This window comes from Ceratotherium simum, chromosome 14, assembly GCF_057802395.1.
Source record: "Ceratotherium simum simum isolate JZ-2026a chromosome 14, ASM5780239v1, whole genome shotgun sequence".
Classification (NCBI taxonomy): Eukaryota; Metazoa; Chordata; class Mammalia; order Perissodactyla; family Rhinocerotidae; genus Ceratotherium; species Ceratotherium simum.
In genome coordinates, this window is record NC_141913.1 from 18531094 (window position 1) to 18553127 (window position 22034).

A 22034-nucleotide genomic window follows, 5' to 3' on the forward strand; every position below is an offset into this window, starting at 1 on the left:
AGACAGCCAGACTGATTTTGAGGGATGACACCATGAAATGTCATATTTTGTGAAACAGTTAGTTCCTGAGGCTTCTTCATGACCTGAGCAAAACATCCCTGCAAGAATATTCCAAATTGATTAATGACCCAAAAAACAGTACACTTTTTTTCCAACACCCTGAGCCTAGGAAAGTGGGGAAGACTGGCCAGTGCATATAGCTATTCTAACTATCGGGAAGATATAGCTCCATTAATACGAAAATCATTAATTAAATGATTTCTGGGTTATACATATATCCTTATGTGACTGTTTAATATGATCAGTCACCCAAAAGTTGTATAATTTTTCAGAAAAGGCAAAATGAAATATCTAGAGCTACAAGACAAACAGACCTAGAGCACACCAAAGGTTGATACATTATGCGTCCTGGGTAAATGGTTGGCTGCTCTCTGTCTCTGGAATCTCTCTCCCATTTCTTTCCATTGACTGAATTCTTAATTGGGGTTTCCTATGTTCCAGGTGCTGTGGTCCTGACCCCTCAGTGGGCTGCCAGTTGTGGAGGCAGGCGTGAAAGCAAATGTTCACAGCCCAGGCTGACTCATGCCACGAAAGATGGAGCTAAAAGGCTGAGGACAGTAAAGAGGAGACCAGTGATTAACTCTTTCCAGTGGATTAGCACAAAACTATTTCAATCCCATATACAAAACTCCATATAACTTTTGGTACTCTGTGACTGGGGGAAACATAACTGAGAGAACATTTAATGAAAACTGAGGTTCTTCTTTTATTTAAAAACAATTCATTCTGACGGGCGTGAGGTGATATCTCATTGTAGTTTTGATTTGCATTTCCCTGATAGTTAGTGATTTTGAACATCTTTTCATGTGTTGGAGAGGTTGTGGAGAGAAGGGAACTCTCATACACTGCTGGTGGGAGTGCAAACTGGTGCAGCCACTATGGAAAACAGTATGGAGATTCCTCAAAAAATCAACGATAGAACTACCATATGATCCAGCTATTCCACTGTTGGGTATTTATCCAAAGAACTTGAAAACACCAATTTGCAAAGGTACATGCACCCCTGTGTTCATTGCAGCCTTATTCACGATAGCCAAGACTTGGAAGCAACCTAAGTGCCCATCAAGGGACGAATGGATAAAAAAGCTGTGGTATATATACACAATGGAATACTACTCAGCCATAAGAAACGATGAAATCCAGCCATTTGTGACAACATGGATGGACATTGAGGGCATGATGCAAAGTGAAATAAGTCAGAGGGAGAAGGTCAAATACCGTATGATTTCCTTCATTAAGTAGTAGATAATAACAACAATAAACAAACACATAGGGACAGAGATTGGATTGGTGGTTACCAGAGGGGAAGGGGGGAGGGAGGAGGGTGAAAGGGATAATTGGGTACATGTGTGTGGTGATGGGTTGTAATTAGTATTTTGGTGGTGAACATGATGTAATCTATGCAGAAATAGAAGTACAATGATGTACACCTGAAATTTTTACAATGTTATAAACCAATGTTACTGCAATAAACAAAAAATTAAAAAAAAAAAAAAAAATAAAATAAAAATAAAAACAATTCATGTTTTTCTTTCAAATTTTATTCCTCTTTAATCAGTGATGAACTGGATACCAAGAAACTTCCCACCAAACCTCTTTGTTGCTTGATTTATTCTTGAAAGATATCATTGAAAACAAAATCACAGAGTAAGTTGCTCCTGAAGACACTGATTCTGTACTGTTGAACTTTGAAGTTTGGGCTGTTACAACAGAAGTTTCTTCTCTGTGCAGATTTTTCAACTGGAGAACAGAAACCACATCCTTACTCCTGGTGTTGCATCTGGTAGCTAGACTTCTCAACTGGGTTTTGGAATGGCCATATTCAAGCCGCTTTAGGACAAAAAGCAATAATCTGAATCCTCTTGTATCTCAAGGGGAAGGGAGAGGAGGGGGAGCCAGGAGAAAGCGAAGGGGAAGAGTATCGTGTGGAAAAAAGGTCGTTATCAGGAATCATGTTTTAGTGCCAGTTTTGTTACTTATTGGTTACACAAATTTAAGCCTTTCAGTTGCTCCTCTGTAAAAGGAGGAGGCTGGGACAAGAGGATGCTTTGGCATTTGAAAAAGCTTATTTTTACTAGGAAAATTAGAGTTTGGACTAGGTGGTATTATATACAGACTGAATCAACACTCGCCAGCAGGAGTTAACTTGCCTATTACCATGACATTTTTAGTGAGTGCGGTCTTTACACTCATACTCAAAGTCCACACTAATGACCTGGTAATTATTTTAATAGATTCTCAATGAACTGTTAACTACTCCGTTGGCATACCAATAAAGCCAGAAGCACTGTGAGAGTCAGTTCTGTGCTCTATATTTGTATCTTTCCATCTATAATTCTGAATGGAAATCTGTGTATCCAAATAAATATTTCTGTATCCCTTTCACTAGGATTATCATTAAACATTTGTAGTGTTTTAAGAAGTCCTAATTTTGATCTGTATGAGCAGAGGAAACGATATAATGTGGAATCACAGAATCTTGAAGCTGACGTGATTTTGGACAACATGCAATTTGACACCTTAAAGAAACTCTTGGGGGCCGGCCCAGTGGCTTAGCGGTTAAGTGCGCACGCTCCGCTACTGGTGGCCCGGGTTTGGATCCGGGGCATGCACCGACGCACCGCTTCTCCGGCCATGCTGAGGCGGCGTCCCACATACAGCAACTAGAAGGATGTGCAACTATGACATACAACTATCTACTGGGGCCTTGGGGGGAAAATAAAAAGGAGGATTGGCAATAGATGTTAGCTCAGAGCTGGTCTTCCTCAGCAAAAAGAGGAGGATTAGCATGGATGTTAGCTCAGGGCTGATCTCCCTCACACAAAAAAAAAGAAACTCTTGAACATGTGAAGAGAGATATTATATAAGAATGTTCTTAGCAGGATTGTGTGTGATAGCAAAACATTAGAAGCAACTTGAACACACATCAATTGGAGATTGGAAAATAAATTGCAGCATATTTACATAATGAAATATTATATAGCAGTTAGCTGAATGAATTAGAGCTACATATATCAATATAAATAAATCTCAAAAACCTAATATTGAATGAAAAAGCAAGTTGCAAAAGGGTATATACATAGACACCTTTTATATAAGCCTAAAAATATGAAAAAGGAATACACATAAGTGTTAAAAAATTATAAAGACATGCACAGGAAGGTGGTGACAAACATCAAATTTAGGATGGTGGTTACCTGAGGAGCGCAAGGAAGAAGATATGAAATTTGAAGACAAGAAACCAGAATCCGGAGAGATTAATCAGCTTGTTCAAGGACACAAAACAGGCTAGAAGTTAGTAGCTAGAGCTCAGTGCTTTCCACTACAAAATACTACCTCCAAAATGGAGAGCTGCTCAGACTGTCTTTGTTTATTTGTTAACATCTCCTTCAGAAACAAAATGTTAGCCACAGGGAATTTAACATTATAAAGGAACTTAAAAGGTCAATTCCTTATTTAATTTTCAACTTTTCCTAACAACGTCTGCTAAATAATGATCCAGCCGTTGTAAAAAGAGTCAAACATAGCAAAAGGAAAAATAAGCCTATCCAGGTAACACATTCCTAATAGGAAGACATTTCAGGATATCCTTGGAGAAAATTCCCCAAGAACCAAACACTGTAACTTCTGAAAAATTCACAGTTAAGTGCCTTCTTTAGCTCAGTCGAGCTTAGCTTTCGATGTGGTTGACTCATTCGCAAAGACTTACTGTGCATCTACCTTGTGCCAGGCAACGTGCTAGGTGCTAGGACATAGCAGCGAACAAGGCCAAATCTTGTGGTCCATGGTGTAAAATGAATCAGAAACAGTGAAGGAGGATCGTTCTGTGCCATCTGCCCCTTGACCCTACTCTAAGATGAATAAAGCTAATGGGTTCCTTTATGAGGCCCTTCCAAGCTCTAGTAACTGCTTTGAGAAAGACGGCTGCTTACTGAGGGTGGAAAAGAAGATTGAGATATGAGAGCCAGACTATATTTGTTAGGACTATTTGGGTTACAGGTGTAGAAACCCAATCTGAGCCTGTAGGGGTTCAGGATATGTCACCGCAAAATATGCCAGTTTGCTAAATTGATTATTTTGAATTAAAGGTACTTGAGAAACAGCTGGTGTGAGAAGAACACTCTGACCCTCCTTTGTCCACCTGAAAGCAGGAGCTAAATCTCCCATGCGAAAAGTACCCTCCCTGTACCAGGAGGGTCGCAGGCATCCTTATCACCAGAGATAGGGAATTTAGTGCCAAGAAGGCTACATAAGCAAACCTGGTTACTTCCTCACCAATTTACTACCCCAAGCCCAAACCCCTTTGTCTTGCCAATTCTTCACAAATTTATCATTTCTTTGTCTAAGAGGTATAAAAGCTCCTGCTTTGGTCACTTCTTGGAGTCTCATATTTTTATGGGGCTCCAATACATATGAAATTAAATTTGTTTTTCTCTTATTAATCTATCTTATGTCAATTTAATTATTAGACCAGCCAAAGAACCAAGAAGGGAAGAAGGGAAAATTTTTCCACCCCTACACGTCACCTTAAATATACCAGGCAGGAACAATATTGACTCTTGGGAGAAGTGCACACAGGAACCTAAACACTTGTTGAGGCTCTCTCTACAACTATGCTCTTCTCTTGACTGCTTTTCTTCTCTCTCTCTCCAGCCAAGGATCTTCAGCTGCTTTGGACCAGGTGGTAAGAAACAGCCACATAAGTTTCTGAGTTTTGCATTGCACAGTCCCAGTACTCAGACCCATCATCTTGGGGTTGAAAACCAAAATCCCAAGAAATGGCATTGTTGGCCAAGCCTGAATCAGATACCCATTCCCTGGACTAGTAATTCACCATGACCAGTGATATGTGGTGTACTATGAGTGATGGGTCTAGAGTTGGCCAGATGTCTGCCAAGAGACCAAATGAAGGGTTCCATTGTAATATGATGGTTTCTCCTATAACTCTATAGATGGTGTGGGAGAGGAGGAGCAGCCCCCAAAAGAAATGGAAGCAGAGGATGGCACCCAGAAGAAGGGCGAGTACTCAGCTAAAGCAATGGCATTATTGTTTACATGGGCTCAAAACATATTTGGAGAACAAATGCATTCAATTTATTACTCTATTTTTAAACATCTATGTTGATTGGATCTACTCTGTAGCAAAGCTTGGCCACTGAATGTTATTCAGTTTCAGAAGATTTTAAGCAACTCTGACATCCATCACTCCTTGACCAGCATACAAGTTCCCTGCCTTCAGGAAGCTTATATTTTATTGAGAGAGGTAGACCATATGTAAATAAAATGAATGATTACAGAACAGAATAAGTGCCATAAAGTAAATTTTAAGAAATAATGGAACAGGTGCTGGGAAAGAAAATATCAGAGGATATCTACCTTACACAGGATGTTGAGGGAAGGTGATATTTAAGCTGTACCTTGAAGGATAAGGAAAAGCCAGCAATGGAAACAGCCAAAGAAAATACGTTCCAGGAAGAGAGAACAGCTAACTCAAAGGCCCTAAGATGGGAAAATTACGTAAAAGGAAGACAGGATATGGCAGCGTCCAGAGGTGGGCAGAGGGAGTATGTGTTCGTTTCATTAGAATATGGTTGCCACCCTCATGAAAATCAGAGGAAGTAACTCAAACGACTGACTTTTTAAAGCAAAGCAATTTTATTTTCCTGAGTATATGATTGGCAGTAAGCATAAAGTCCTTCCATGTTACAAGTGGCTTTGCTCCAGTTCAGGTATACAACAATCCCCTGGGAGAAAATAGAATTTCAATACAGCAACATCACAATCAGTATGGACAGACTGATTTTGGAGGAAAAGAATACACTTCCTCATTAGAGAGGCTCAAGAGAAAAGAATTATGCCAATCCAGTCTAGAAGCAAAACTTTATATGCCACAAAATATACTTAATTTGAGAAAAAGCAAGATGAAATCTCCTTAGAAACACCAAAGCATGGAGGCCAGTTTGCTTGTGAGGTCCTGCATCAATTGTCTGAGAAAAAGCAGTAAGGTGGCTTTACTTTGTCTGAAATCAGAAGGTTGTAGCTACTACCGTTTACTTTCAAACAATCACAGGAAGGTTAAAATATAACCTGGGCCTACTGATGTTTATTGTGCTTTAGCAAAGGAAAAAAATTAAAAATAGTCATCTGTTTTGGCTATCTTGCCATTGATAAGAACATGTAGAATTTGAATAGAACCCTGACCTACAGAAAGTTCACATCATTGACCCAAAAGAACATACTTTCCAGGCCAAGTATGTTCAGGATCAGAGTCCTACAGAGCCTGGATTGGTGACAATCAGTTTTGAAAAGGTGGGACTATAGCTACATGATTCTTTCTTATGCTAGCTATGATAATTTGTAGCTAAATAATTGACCTTAGATGCTAATGATGAATCCTAAACTAAATTTAAAGATTTTATTTATTTTATTTTTCCCCCCAAAGTTGTATGTCGTAGCTGCACATCCTTCTAGTTGCTGTATGTGGGACTCGGCCTCAGGATGAACGGAGAAGTGGTGCCTCGATGCGCACCCGGGATCCGAACCCGGGCCACCAGCATCGCAGCGCGCGCACTTAACCACCAAGCCACAGGGCCGGCCCTAAACTAAATTTAAATATAAGTAGTTATTTAGTATAAATCATAAAAAAACAGGTAGAAATAAAAAAAATGTCTAGTTAGAGGTATGAAAGAAAAGTCAAACAAGTTTCTGTTTAAAATAAACACGTAAAAGTATTATCAATTAATAGTTAAAAAATTATTGCTTCTGCCAAAGCAATCTTGAGAAAGAATAACAAACTTGGAGGCATAATGCTCCCTGATTTCAAACTATATTACAAAGCTATAGTAATTAAAACAGTATGGTATTGGAATAAAAACAAACACATAGCTCAATGGAACAGAGCAGAGAGCCCAGAAATAAACTCATGCATATATGGTCAATTAATTTATGACAAAGGAGTCAAGAATATACAATGGGGAAAGGACAGTCTCTTCAATAAATGATACTGGGAAAATTGGACAGCCACATGCAAAAGAATGAAACTGGACTACTATCTTACATCATACACAAAAATTAACTCAAAATGGATTAAAGACTTGAACGTAAGACCTGAATCCATAAAACTTCTAGACGAAACCATAGGCAGTAAGCTCCTTGACATAGGTCTTGGTGACGATTTTTTGAATCTGACACTAAAGCAAAAGCAACAAAAGCAGAAATAAACAAGTGCCACTACATCAAACTAAAAAGCTTCTGCACGGCAAAGGAAACCACAACAAAATTAAAAGGCAAACTACTGAATGGGAGAAAACATTTGCAAATCATATATCTGATAAGAGGCTAATAACCAAAATACATAAAGAACTCATACAATGCAATAGCAAAAAAACCCAAACAATTCAATTAAAAAGGGGTAGAAGATGTGAACAGATATTTTTCCGAAGAAGACATACAGATGGACAACAGGTACATGAAAAGATGCTCTACATCGTTAATCATCAGGGAAATGTAAATCAAAACCACAGTGAGATATCACCTCACACCTGTTAGAATGGCTATCATCAAAAAGACTAGAAATATCCACTGTTGGCGAGGATGTGGAGAAGAGGGAACCCTGGTGCACTTTTGGTGGGAATGTAAATTGGTGCAGCCACTAAAGGAAACAGTACGGAGGTTCCTCAAAAAATTAAAAATAGGGGCCGGCCTGGTGGCACAAGCGGTTAAGTGCACACTCTCTGCTGCGGCAGCCCAGGCTTCGCTGGTTCGGATCCCGGGCGCGCACCGACGCACCACTTGTCAAGCGATGCTGTGGCGGCGTCCCATAAAAAGTGGAGGAAGATGGGGCCGGCCCCGTGGCTTAGCGGTTAAGTGCGCGCGCTCCGCTGCTGGCAGCCCGGGTTGGGATCCCGGGCACACACCGACGGACTGCTTCTCCGGCCATGCTGAGGCCACGTCCCACATACAGCAACTAGAAGAATGTGCAGCTATGACATACAACTATCTACTGGGGCTTTGGGGGAAAAATAAATAAATAAAATTATAAAGTGGAGGAAGATGGGCATGGATGTTAGCCCAGGGCCAGTCTTCCTCAGCAAAAAGAGGAGGATTGGCAGATGTTAGCTTAGGGCCGATCTTCCTCACAAAAAAAAAAAAAGAAAGAAAAAAAATTGAAAAGAAAACTACCCTATGATCCAGCAATTCTACTTCTGGGAATATATCTGAAGAAAACAAAAACACTAACTCAAAAAGATATATGCACCCCCATGTTCATTGCAGCATTATTTACAGTAGCCAAGATATGGAAACAACCTATGTGTCCATCGATGGATGAATGAATAAAGAAAATGTGGTATACATATAGAGGGGAATATTATTCAGTAATTTAAAAAACCCCAAAATCTTGCCATTTGCACAACGGGGATGGATCTTGCTGCCATTAAGAGAAGTGAAATAAGTCAGACAGAGAAAGACAAATACCGTATGATCTCTCTTATATGTAGAATCTAAATCAAAAATACATTTAAAAAACCCACCAACAAACAAGATCATAGATACAGAGAACAGATTGGTCGTTGCCAGAGGGAGGGGGTTGGGGGCGGGAGAAATGGGTGAACTGTTTTGTTTTTTGTTTTTAGTTTAAATAAACTGATTTATTTTAAAAAAATTTTTAAAAAGTATTAGTCCTGAATAAAAATGCTCATAAGTTGTTTACATAGATTTTTATAATGTAGGATAAATCCAAGGAACAATTTTACTTTGGAATAGTTGAGACTAAACTTAATTCTGGAAAATCTCAAGAAAAAAATAACGTAGGCTAGTCAGTGGGAACTGCTTCATTTTCACTACTTTGTATATTTAAAAATATGTGTATATAACTCTTCACTGCTTGACAGATTTTACTAGATATGTGTATTTTTAACACAGGTTTCATACAAGAAGAGAATACATCATATTTTAAAAGGAAGACAGAGTAAGTGTTATGGTTCAGAGGAAAGTGACCTGGATTGTTTTTTCAGAAAATGATTAAAAAATCTGAGGTTTTGTTTGCCATGAAAATAATCCGCCATGCTATGGAAGAAGGGTGAGCCTCATGCAGTGCCAGGGATACAACTAGGACGAGCAGCAGAAGTTAAGGAGGTGAGCTCTGGCTTAATATATGGAGCTTTCTAAGGAGGTGGCAGTCAAGTTGAGTAGATGCCTTGGGCAGCAGTGGATTCTTTGTCCCCAGAAATATTCAAAACACAGTCTATGTAGTCATTTGGCTGGATGTTGGAAAACCAAGAGAAACACTATTTATCCACCCGTACAACAATACTATTGAGCACCTACCAAATGTATGTGCCATGCTGTGGAATAGGGACACCGAGGTAAGTGAGAAAGACAAGATCACTGTGCTCATGGAGCTTGTAAAACAGCACCGGCTGCAAACAGATAATTAAATCAAAGATGATTAAACAAGGCAATTACTGATTACGATCATTTCTCTGACAGAAATAAATAAGATGGGGGGTGCTGACTGATTGGCTGTGGGGGTGATCAAACGAAGTGACATTTTTAAGCCCTGACAGGTGAGAGCTGGGAGAAGAGCATCCCAGCTTCTGCAGCTGTGAGAGCGCTGAGTGGGCAAAGGGCTGGGGTTGGCAGAGGAAGAGAGGCGAAGCCGGGAAGCACTGTGAGGGAACGGAGGATAAAGCTACGGAGCCAGGCAGCGGCTCCATCCCACAGAGCTTGGTGGGCCCCAGGGAGAAGTTTTCCTTAAAAGGAATGAGATATCACTGAAAAGTTTTAAATAGGGAAGTGATGTAATTGGATTTATATTTTTAAAAAATAAGTGCAGTATAAGATGATCTTTAAATTCTTTTCTAAACCTAAGATTCTGACTTGTATGATAGGGTCTTAACCCTGTCTTAGTGCACATACAAAACACTTACGCACCACACCTTTTGGTATGTGTTCTATTTAGCAGTAAGAGTCTAGCTAGGGAAAGCACCCCAAACTGCAAATTTCAACAGTAGCTGGGAAAAAAGCAACCCATTCTTGTGATTTATCCTGCATTGGCTCTTCATTACGGCATCGTTCCCATAGATACGTCTGTTCTGCTCTGATCTGGTCCTCTGTGCTTGCCAACCCTGCCCCCACCCCTACGCCACTCCTTCTAGTGCTTCTATCTGGTCAGCAATTCCATCCCTGACAACTGATTGGGCTCTGTCTCCTGGTCCCAGCTCATCCTTTCGCCTCATAATGGAGGGCCTGTCTCCTTTCTGTCACAATGGACTGTCCTTTTCTACCAACACCTTGGCTTGGACTCAAGACCATTTTCTCCCTTACAATCCACGAGACTACAGTCTCCTTGAGAATGGGGATTATATCTGGTTCTCGGTTATACCTCTGTATTCACCACAGTGTTTGGCACCTCTGATTATTAAGTCTTCAAAAAACACTATTGAATGAACGAATACCCTGGCCTTGGAGGCAGGCTGTGTAGACATGGGATCCTCCTGGACACTGACACTCCTCTCTGTACTCAATCCTATCATTCTCCTTCCAGCTTCTACATTGTGAAACACAATGGCTCTGTGCCAGTCAGATTCTCCCAACATTTTAACCAGAGCTGGAACTGCGCCTTTTTTTTTTTCTCTTTATCAGTCAAGGCACAAGCTTGGGATTATTTTCCTGAATTATGGCTGAGTCTTAATTGTGATAACTCAGAAAAAGCAAGTCTGCAGATGCTCTGCATCACTTCCAGGATAATAACTGCTCACATTCATTGTGCACTACGGCTTGCCAGGCACCATGCAAAGTGCTTTGCAGGCATCGTCCCCTTTAATCCTCATTGCAACCCTATGTGTAAAACATTATCATCCCCATTTTACAGATGAGTTAACTGATGTTTAGAGAGGCCAAGTAATTTGCTCAGGATCACACAGCTAACAAGTAGATCTGATATTTTCAAGATTCCTCTGAATATAAAACTTGTACTCTTAACAACTAGGAAGAAAATCTTACAAAATAAAATTCATAATAACACAGCCACATACTGAAAATTAGCACAAAGAAATGCATATTTTAATTGATGATGGTATTGAAAGAGGAATGTTATTATGAAACTCTCTGTTGTATAATTGGATAGATTTTATTTTCTCTGTCACACATTTTTCCTCTTCACCTCCAAAAAAATCTTGTCTATTCACACATAATCTTTACCAGCCTATCAGAGCATATTTAAGATTTTTTTTTTGTAATTCTAAAGCATTTTATTTTAATATAAGAAGCCCAGGAAAACTAGGCAGGCACAGAAAATAGTCCATATCTTATTAGATTTTAAAGGCCTCGAATAAAAGGTAAGAAAAGAACCTAAGAGTTCTCATATACAACTGAAATGTATATGAGATCAAAACCATTCAGTTTTAAAACCTGCTCTCCTTACAGATAGTCTCAGGAGTCAAAACCAACTCATCTTCCAAAGTTCTTTGAGTGACAGTTCTAAAATGTCCAAAAGACTGATTTTGCAATTTTTAACTTAACATCAAAGCACACATTCAGATATTTTCTGATTTAAAAAGAGACTGCCCTTAAAAATGCCTGATGCCCCTGACGTCATTTGAAACACATATAAAATACATATGTACCTATCTACCTAGAAAGGTACAGAATTACAACGCAGGGCACTAGCCTGAGAGAAGGCAGAACTCCAGATGGAAGTCTTATTGAAGAAGAATAAAACTTTTCTTCAGTAAAACACTTAACTAAAGGAATCCTGGTTCCAACACTTATACTCACTGTCATAAGTAGATTGTGAAATATTTACAATTCATTTAAGACATACCAAGAATCAGAGAAAGTACTTCTAGTAAATTACACATAAAAATGAAGACAATAAATCGTAAATGTTTTACTAGCCCATCTTAACTAGGGGAAATAATTTCCCAACTTGGAAAACTATGAACTCAATTAAGAATCCAACTTGCAGAAGAGGTTACACATCTAAAAACTTGTGAATAGCTAAGGTTTACCAAGTCAGTGATTTTAAAACATCTGTACTGATACTATGGCATTTATTATATATTTATCTTACTCACTTTTTTGGTTAGGAGACTCTTTTAGGGCTCATAAGGATTAGGAAAACCTGGGCATGGGTCATACTTTGAAAACTCTTAGCTTTGTATTTTTGGGCAAGTCACTTCAAGTGTCTGTGTCTGTACTCTAGGGGGTAATAATATTCACCTTTTCCCCTCACAGAAGCAATGTGTAGGGTAGAGGAATGGACTTTGGTGTTAAATCCTAGACTTCCCTCTGCGCTATGCCAACACATATGAGGCCTTGGATACGTTCCTTATCTGCCTGATCTTCAGTTTCCTCATCTATAAACCTAGACTATCACACCTAGTAAGATATTGCTAGGATTAGAGAAAATATATGTAAAACATTTGGCATTTATCTTAAGCTTTCAATAAATGGCAGCTATTAATGCTTGTGGACACATTTTGTAGACTGCATTATATATGTAAGGTATTATTTTATGATTGACTCTTCAGATATCATGTAGTTTCTTACTGACGTGTCTAAATAATAACATTTCTCCATTAGTCTGTATATATCAATATATTTTCTTTTATGTATTAGAGCCTTGTTGTGATACTTTTCTTGCAAAATTTGTTATGAGACTATGATATCAGTGAACCTCCCAATAAAGAGATCTTTTTGATTCTTCCTTCTTTGCTGCATTCCAGTCTGTAGTCTGTAGTGAGTTTTCAATCTATTCATTCATTCTTTTATTTACTCATTCAATAAACACCTACTGAAGGCTTACTATGTGATGAGATCTATGGTAGGATGTACTGCAGGATGAATTAGCCTACATATTTTATCACAGATGGTTTCATCAAACATTATAAGTTATTATGACAAATTATTGCAGTCATATAGAAAATTCTGAAGATATTTAGTTTATGTAAATTGTAATGGGAATTAAGAGTAAGGTTTTACAATATGTTACATATTCTCTAGAAAATAATTACATGCAACCTCTTTTCTCAAGGATTACTGTACAAATTAAATAAACCCAAAGTGTCTATGAGGATAAACCAAGGAAAAGGATTTAAAAGTGGAAATAACTTTTAAAATGATATTTGTGACTCAACATTTTGAATTATCTTTCAGAGTAGATTCTTACAGTTTTAAAACTAGAACAATTTAAAAATAGGCCACAATTGGAAACAATTAAGAAATTCTTCTATTTTTACTTTATTTTCCTTAACAGTCATAAGCCATAGTCTATTTCTACTAATGGAAAACAACTGCATTTCACAACACCTATATGCATATATTTCTATGATATTCTAAAACATCTCCTTTAATCATTATAAATATAATCCATTTTAACAGGAATTGAGTGCCTCCAATGTACAGCAATTACAGTGATGATGAAAGTAAAAGATAAATATAGCAGGCATCGGCAAACTACTCCTTGTGGACCAAATCCGGCCCACCACTTATTTTTGTAAATAAAGTTTTATTGAAACACAGCCTGGTCCATTTGTTTACATATAACCCAGGGCTGCTTTTGTGATACACTGGCAGAGTTAAGTAGTTGTGATAGAGATGGTATGGCCTATAAACAGAAAATATTTCCTAACTATTCCTTTCTAGAAAAGGTTTGCCAACACCTGCTTTATAGTAAAGGTATTAAAGAATTTCTATACCAATTTTGAGTATCAACATGAAAATTAAGAAGGAATTAAAAGACAGAGTTTGCTGTATATTTAGCTCCTTTTAGGCTTGTACCCAATACTTAGTGGATACACCAAAGGAAGGATAAATGCTACACATTTGAGTAGACAAATTCTCTACAAGCACTCCTTGCTGGGCTAATTGGCCACTGCTGCTCCCCACTGAAATAAAAATTCCAAGTGTTGTCCTAAGCTACCAATCAAATGCCCACCAGCACTGAATAATTATCCTTTCTTTTAGGAGCTGGGGATTTCAGTTTGTATCTAATTTTTGTTGTTGTTGGAAATACTGTGACTTTCTAGATATCTATAAACATCACAGCTTATTTAATAGAAAATGACCATTATAACTAAAATAGGAAACAAGTCAACATGTTACCTGTATGTTGTTCTTCAATCCAGACTTGCAAATACATGAAGAGGAGTAGCCCCGCTACTCCAAATATCAGCACCGAGAGGAAGACTTGTTTGGGGTTCATGACCATTTCAGACGGCTGCATTTCTCCTCACTTCTGAAGACCACATGATTTGTTTTCCATAGAGCTTCAATCCTTTCTTGTTCTCATAAGGGCTCCTTCCATGAAGTAACCTAGAATTTTTAAAAAATATACATTGTACCTTGCCAATGGCATTTCTTCCCAAATAAGGTATAAATATGCAGCATATCAACAATACTGAAGAATTCCATGAACTGTAACACTCTGAAGACAGAAGAGACTGTAGAAGATGTCTCTAGAGTGGCAATTTTCTATTGTCTACCTTTATCTTATCTAAGGAATGTATAACCCTACAGTTAATAAGTAACACTTTAACATTTAATTAGGTGAAGTATGGCCAGACTTAAGCCCTCCTATGTTGTAAAGAGTAAAGTAGGGTTCAGGTTACCTTAAAATGATTGTGAGGGGAAAGAAGACTAACAGAATGGATTGCTGAAGAAGGAGTTTTGAAAAACATGTTCACAGAATAAAGGGAAAATCACTTCATGGTTTAAAAACATAAAAAGTTCAATAATGGAGGGTTCAATCTATCATTTCCCGCTCATGTAAAAGTAATAGATTTCTCCAAATCAAAGCGTACATTTAAAATCCCTCAAAGGCATAAAAGGATACATATTAAAAGGTCAGAGTTCAAAGGCTCTCTCACAATAACATAAGACTACAGAATCTGTCAGATTACAGAAATCTACCTCAGTAATAAAAGGTTACTTTACTTAAATAAATACTGAAATGACTTTGTTTTAGAACAACCTCATTTAGTGTAATCTTAAACTTACTTTTTTTTTTTAAGTCATACCAACTTTTGAGAATCTAATGAAAATGTCTCCTTAGAAAAATATAAACACAGATAAAATCTTGTATAAAATATCAGCATGTTTATGTACCCTCACTGAAACCCAAGTTAAGAAGCCCTGCTCCCCATGAACTGCCACGCAAATATGAGCTCACATAGTTAGCAGCCCTGCTAATGAGGCCAAGGTCATGGCTTTGTATCCAATGTTAGCCTAAGACCTTGGCTCTGCTCCCCCATCACAGGCCACACCCCCTTTGTGGATGAGACGGATAAATGTTTCCTCCATGTAAGCACATCACACACACTGCTGTGTCTCAACATTCTCTCTCTTTTTTTTCTCCTTCATATATGCCTCAAAAACTTCTGGGAGAGTATTGATTTAGCCTTTTGAAGAGGTGTTTGGTGAAGGGCCAGGCAAAAGTTAAAAACTGCTGGGGGAAATTGGTAGGCTGGTTAAAGGGTAATATTTAGCTATTCTTGGCAAAACCCATTTTCACACAAATGTTGGGCCTCAAAGGTCACCTATGAATTCAGAATTGAAGTGAATGTAGTAGAGTGATATCCTGAGTAGAAAAAAGAAATCCACCAAATAGTTAACAGTGTTTATGCAGAACAACAACAAAAAGTCACATTATACACATATTTTTTTACTTTTTTTTTTTTTGTGAGGAAGATTGGCCCTGAGCTAACATCCAATGCCAATCCTCCTCTTTTTGCTGAGGAAGACTGGCCCAGGGCTAACATCTGTGCCCATCTTCCTCTACTTTATAAGGAACGCCGCCACAGCATGGCTCGACAAGTGGCATGTCGGTCCACGCCTGGGATCCGAACCTGCGAACTCCAGGCGACCGAAGTGGAGCACACGAACATAACTGCTATGCCACTGGGCCGGCCCCTTACTTTTTATTTTAATTATTACCAGAAGGGGCCAGAGTAAGAGCAGTAGTTGTCAGCATTACCTGAGGAGCTTTCTCGAATCCACTTCTCTGAGTTCCCTGAGGAAGGAGCAGCGGTTAACATTTTCAGCAGTGCTTTTGAGGATTTCAACCATTTTCTTGACTTTGGTAGCAGAGGAAGTTTTTGACTAAGTAGAAGAACTGAGAAGATTACCATACTGCTTATTTGCTGGGTGATACTTTGCTCTTACATTGATTCAAAACAAAAATATTATGGGCTTTCCAAACTCATGCAACAAAGAACAGATCCCGAGAGATGTGCAATTTGAGGCACTCCAAGATTGAATCCCTCAAGGAAAGCTACAAAGAGAAGCCAGCTTTCTCTTCTCTGGATGCTGTAGTTAAACAACAGACATAATTCCTGGTTACACAAGAAGATTCAGATAGGAGAGAGCCAGTTAAACAAAATCTACTACTAACAAAGAAATAGTTGTTTACAAGAAGGAAGAGACTTTTACAATCTGTCTACATAATTAAAACTTATCTCAGAAGAAAGAGAATCGAAGAAAACATAAATCAGAACAAAGCCACGAACCTGTGGGAATGGTGAGTGTAAAAGCCAAAAGAAGTACTCCTTGGGTGTTCACAGAGGAAAATTATTACCTACAATGCTAGAAAAAGATTAAGAATTTGCCCTTCCTTTCTTTAGGAGATGTTGCTCTGACATACCCTCCTGGGTAAGAAGTCAGTAGAAAACCCATAATTGTTATTATGGCAGATGTGAGTAGGATTGAGTGATTAAAGCCACAAGGCAGAAAGGCAATCTGGTGTAAAACGTCTGATTTTCTCCCATCTCAGTCCATTAACCCAACGTTGGCATTAGGAAATGGCTCTCATTAAACAAAGGTGAGCCAGTGGGAGCAGCAGTGTTGCTTTAAGCAAACCTGAAGGTCAGTTGCAATAGGAAAACACACCTATTTGGAGATCATCCATCTACCTCCACGCCTGCGGAAAAGGTGCAGACTACTGGAGATTGAAATTACTTGGAATAATGCTATTTTATGTATAAGCATTCTACAACCTTTCCACGATCAAAGGCTTCCTGTATTTTGCACAACTCCTTCCTCTTCCCACTCACATACACAGTATCTTGAACCTAACAGGTACGCAACAGTGTGTTGCATTGAACTGAATTTAGAGCTCCTATAATAAAATACAGGTAATAAATTTTCCAGTTGTACTTGTAAATCCTTAGTCCTAACTCCAAATGGAGAAATATGGACTATTAAAATACTGAAAGAGAGGCCTACACGACTTTGTTAAAAAACACATACTTGTTATTTGCACATTCTATTGACTTATCCCTAACAATTACGAAAAGAAATATAAAAATAAATGTTTCACTCTATTACCTCTTTTCCAACAATTTAAAAATTATTCTTTTAAGATGCTCACCATCAATAGTCATTAGGTAAATGCAAATCAAAACCACAAGATATCATCTCAAGCCTGTTAGAACGGCTAGCATCAAAAAGACAAGAGATAACAAATGCTGGTGAGGATGTGGAGAAAAGGGAATCCTTGTGCACTGTTGGTGGGATTGTAAACTGGTATAGTCACTATGGAAAACAGCATGGAGGCTCCTCAAAAAGTTAAAAACAGAACTACCATATGATCTACCAATTCCATTTCTGGATCTTTATCCAAAGGAAACGAAAGCACTATGTCAAAGAGATATCTGCACCCTATGTTCACAGAAGCATTATTTACAGTAGCCAAGACGTGGAAACAACCTAACTGTCCATCAATAGATGAATGGATAAAGAAAATATATATATATAATGGAATATCATTCAGCCATAAAAAAGGAGGAAATCTTGCCATTGGGGACAACATGGATAGATCATGAGGGCATTATGTTAAGTGAAATAAGTCAGACAAAGACAAATACTGTATGATCTCATTCATAAGTAGAATCTAAAAAGAAAAAAAAACAAGCTCATAGGAAAAGAGATCAGATTTGTGGTTATCAGAGGGTGGGGAACGGCTGGGGGTGGGAATTGGAGGAAGGTGGTCAAAAGGTTAACAAACTGCCAATTATAAGATAAATAAGTATTAGGGATGTAATGTACAACATGATGACTATAGTTAACACTGCTGTATGGTACATAGGAAAGTTGTTAAGAGAGTAAATCCTGAGTTCTCATCACAAGGAAAAAACTCTTTTTTTCTTTTTTTGTGTCTATATGAGATGATGGATGTTAACTAAACTTATTGTGGTAATCATTTTACAACATATGTAAGTCAAATCATTATGCTGTATATCTTAAATTTATACAGAAAAAATATTATAAAGTTATAATAAATAATAATAAAATATAATTATAAAAATAATAAAAAATATTATAAAATTATAAAGAAAAAATTCTTTAAGATAACCTTGGTTACCAACAGAAGCATTTTGGGACTTTAGTATAGTGATAAATTCCTAGATGGAGGCAATTTATTTAAGAGGAATTATGAGTTGTCCAGTTCAGCAGAAGTCTACGATTTTAGGGAGGGAGTTATGGAATTTTAGAAAGGTCGGTTTGGACCAAATTATGCAGTTTGATGCAGAAGAACCCCAAAGTCAGGGGACCACCTGTCCTTAGCCTCAACCTTAGCAGGACCTCAGCAGTCCTTGCCTTCTGCCTCTCCCACAGCAGCAGCACCATTCTCTATCTCATTCCCACCCTCTGAGCAAATAAGAGACCATCAGGGATGAACTTCCTCAATTTACTACCTGCCCCTCACCAAGTTGATATACTATCATCTGTCTCCATCCATACTTTTTTGCCTCTATCTCTGAAGAACAAGAGTCCTCATTCGTTCCTCCATCTCTTCCAGGCTCCTGTGAAACTCAACTCCATCAATACAGCCCCAGCCTGGGTCTTATCCTGAACCTCTTTACCCAGTGACTTCTTCCTCTGTAGCCCCTCTAGCGATTGCCCCATAGCTGTCATTCCCAGACAAGCTTAAAGATAGAGTACTTGCCCTGACTGCCTCAGGCACCTATCTCCCAGCCCCTTCTCAACCCAGAGCTGCCCAGGAGGCACGAGAAGATGTGATGAGACTCTGAAGTTGTGTAGGGATTAAAAACACAATTCTCTGGGTTTTTATTTTGTTTTGTTGCTATTCTAGTTTCCTCTTCAATGAATCTCCTGTTTATATTTCTTCCCCATTTTTCTTATTGATTTGTAGTTCTTTATGCATTTTGGATGGTAATTCTTTGTCAGTTATAAGCGTTACAAAAACCTTCCCGAATTGTGACTTTTTCTTTCCTTCCTTCCTTTGCTGGTGGTGTGGTTGACTTATTATGCATAAGATTTAAATCAATTTTTGTCATTCTTTTCCTATTGATTTATCAGCTAGAGTCTTGAAAGAAAACACGTGATATACTCAAACTCATGAAATTGTGGAGAGTTTAGTAAAGGGACAATTTACAAAGATGTGATCAGGGTTTTAGGAAACCAACAAGGAATAGAGCAGTCCCCAAGGGCAAGTAACAGCAACCACTCCTAGAAGTGAAGACAAGTAAGGAGCCATTCCTGGAGCCTGCAGAGGGGTCTGGAAGGAGGGACAGCGGATGGGAGCTGTAGCCTATTGCACAGGGACACAGACAACACACTGTAGCCCGGTGTTGAGGGAACCAGAAGAATAACTGTGCCATCCTCAATTTCCTCCTGTCCTTAGACCTCCTGTCAGAGACTCTCATTGGCAAACCCAAATGACAGCCTGAGGACCAGGGAGCCTTTTTAGTCAGCACATTCCAATGAGCCTCCCAAACCACAGAGCGGGGAAGGGGAGAGTAGAGATGGGGATATCAAGTTCAGTTTATGTTCTTTATGAATTTTCCAAGACAATATTCCTTACCTCCAAATAATAAAATTATTCTTCTATGTTTCATTTCAAAAGTTTTAAAGTGGGCCGGCCCTGTGGCTTAGCGGTTAAGTGTGTGCGCTCCGCTGCCGGCGGCCCGGGTTCGGATCCCGGGTGCGCACCGACTCACCACTCCTCCGGCCATGCTGAGGCCGTGTCCCACATGCAGCAACTAGAAGGATGTGCAGCTATGACAGACAACTATCTACTGGGGCTTTGGGGGAAAAATAAATAAATAAGATCTTTAAAAAAAAAAAAAAGTTTTAAAGTTCTGCTCTTCATACTTAATACTTGATTCCACCTGGAATTTATTTTTGTATGCATGCATGAATAACATTCATCCAACTCTATTTATTGAGTAGTTTATCACTTTACTACTGATTTTTAATGCTGATTTTGTTATATTCCAAATTCCTATATATATTGTTATTGCATCTAGACACTGTTCTGTTCTATTGGTCCAATATCATACTATATGTTTGTACAAATATCTGGGCCTATCTTTGAGAGATGGACAATGAATCGGATTACCAATTTAATTTTGTGAATGGTTATTTGTTTATTCATTTTACTTTTTGGAGTCAGCTTTAGAAAACTATATTGCCTATACAATTATCATCGCCTTTCAGTTTCCAAATTTATAAGCAAAAAGTTGTTCATAGATTTCATGATTTTAAAGACCTCTTTCATAGCTGTAGGTACAGCCCCTTTTTCACTTCTAATATTATGTATTTTTGCCTTTTCTCTTATTTTCTTTGATCATTCTTGATAGAGATTTGTCTGTTTTATTTAAAAGTATATTTTAATTCCTCTCTCTTTTTTTGTTGTTCTTTATTTCGTCGATTTCTTCTCTTCATTTCTTTCTTCATTCTATTTTTTTTCTTTAGGGATATCTGCTGTTTTTTTCAAAGTTTTTAAATTAAAAGTTAATTTATATATTTTAAATCTTTCTTTTTTATAAAACACATTTATTTAAGGCCACTAATTTCCTCCAAAATGACTTCAGCAGCAAACCACGTTTTTATATGTAATATTTTCATTGTCATTCAGTTCTAAATATTTTGTAATTTAAATTATAATAAATTTATGCCTCTTGTTTTTTTTTAATGGTTTCTTTTTCCTCCTTCTGTTAGATTGATAGTTTCCTAAAGTTATCTAATCCTCTGTTCCGCTTTCCACTTTCTTTGAAACTATAGATTTTATTTCTGTTAGCTAAGCAGTACTTTAAATTTTTAAAAAATACTTTCTTAACTATAGATTTTTCTAATAAAGTTTACAATTTTCACACAAATTTTAGCATGCTTTAAACACTCATTGAACAGTGTTTCCTCACCATGATGATGTTTGAGATCTTCTATTTAATTTCAATCATTTAAAAGAAATACTTATTATTATTAAATTATTAATTAAATTTACTGGTATTTTATAATTTTTGTGTTCAGTGTTAATTTTTGAATAGTACACCTTCTTTCTGAGTTTACTCTCTTTCTTTTTGAACTACAGCCTTAAATATTTCTTCTAGTGAATATCAGAGTCAAATTATCTTAGATTTTGTATGTACAAAATTATCTTATTTTTGTCCTCATTCTGGAATGATAGTTGAGTATGAATTGAGTATAAAAATTATTTTCTCTCAGCACTCTGAAGATTAATATCCATTGTTTCTATCATCCATTGATATTGATAAGAAGTGAGTTGTCAATATAATAGGTTAAGAACTGCCCAAGTTTCAATATGATATATCTTGGCAAGGATTTATTTTTAACCATAATGTTTCATTCTTACAGCATATTTTTTACTTGAGTACCCATCTCTTTCTCATTTTCTAATAAATAAATTGAAGTTGTCTTCACAAATAATTTTCAGTATTTTTTAACATATTTTTCTGAAATTCTTTTTTTTTTAATTTTTTTTTTATTTATTTTATTTTTTCCCCCCAAAGCCCCAGTAGATAGTTGTATGTCATAGCTGCACATCCTTCTAGTTGCTGTACGTGGGACACAGCCTCAGTGTGGCCAGACAAGCAGTGCGTCGGTGCGCGCCCAGGATCCGAACCCGGGCTGCCAGCAGTAGAGCATGCACACTTAACCGCTAAGCCACGGGGCCGGCCCTCTGAAATTCTAAATTCTGAAACCTTTCAATA

At 37.8% G+C, this 22034-nt stretch overlaps 1 protein-coding gene across 4 annotated transcripts in view; it reads right to left on the bottom strand.

The window, feature by feature from the left end:
• CHST9 (carbohydrate sulfotransferase 9) overlaps positions 1-22034 on the bottom strand; it is a 253269-nt gene that overhangs the window by 199387 nt on the left and 31848 nt on the right. For all 4 annotated transcript variants that reach the window (XM_087439094.1, XM_087439096.1, XM_087439093.1 and 1 more), the window contains one exon: positions 14167-14376. In XM_087439094.1, coding sequence (XP_087295220.1) covers positions 14167-14287 — 121 coding nt within the window. In that variant the 5' untranslated portion in view covers positions 14288-14376. The remainder of the gene's footprint in view (positions 1-14166; positions 14377-22034) is intronic.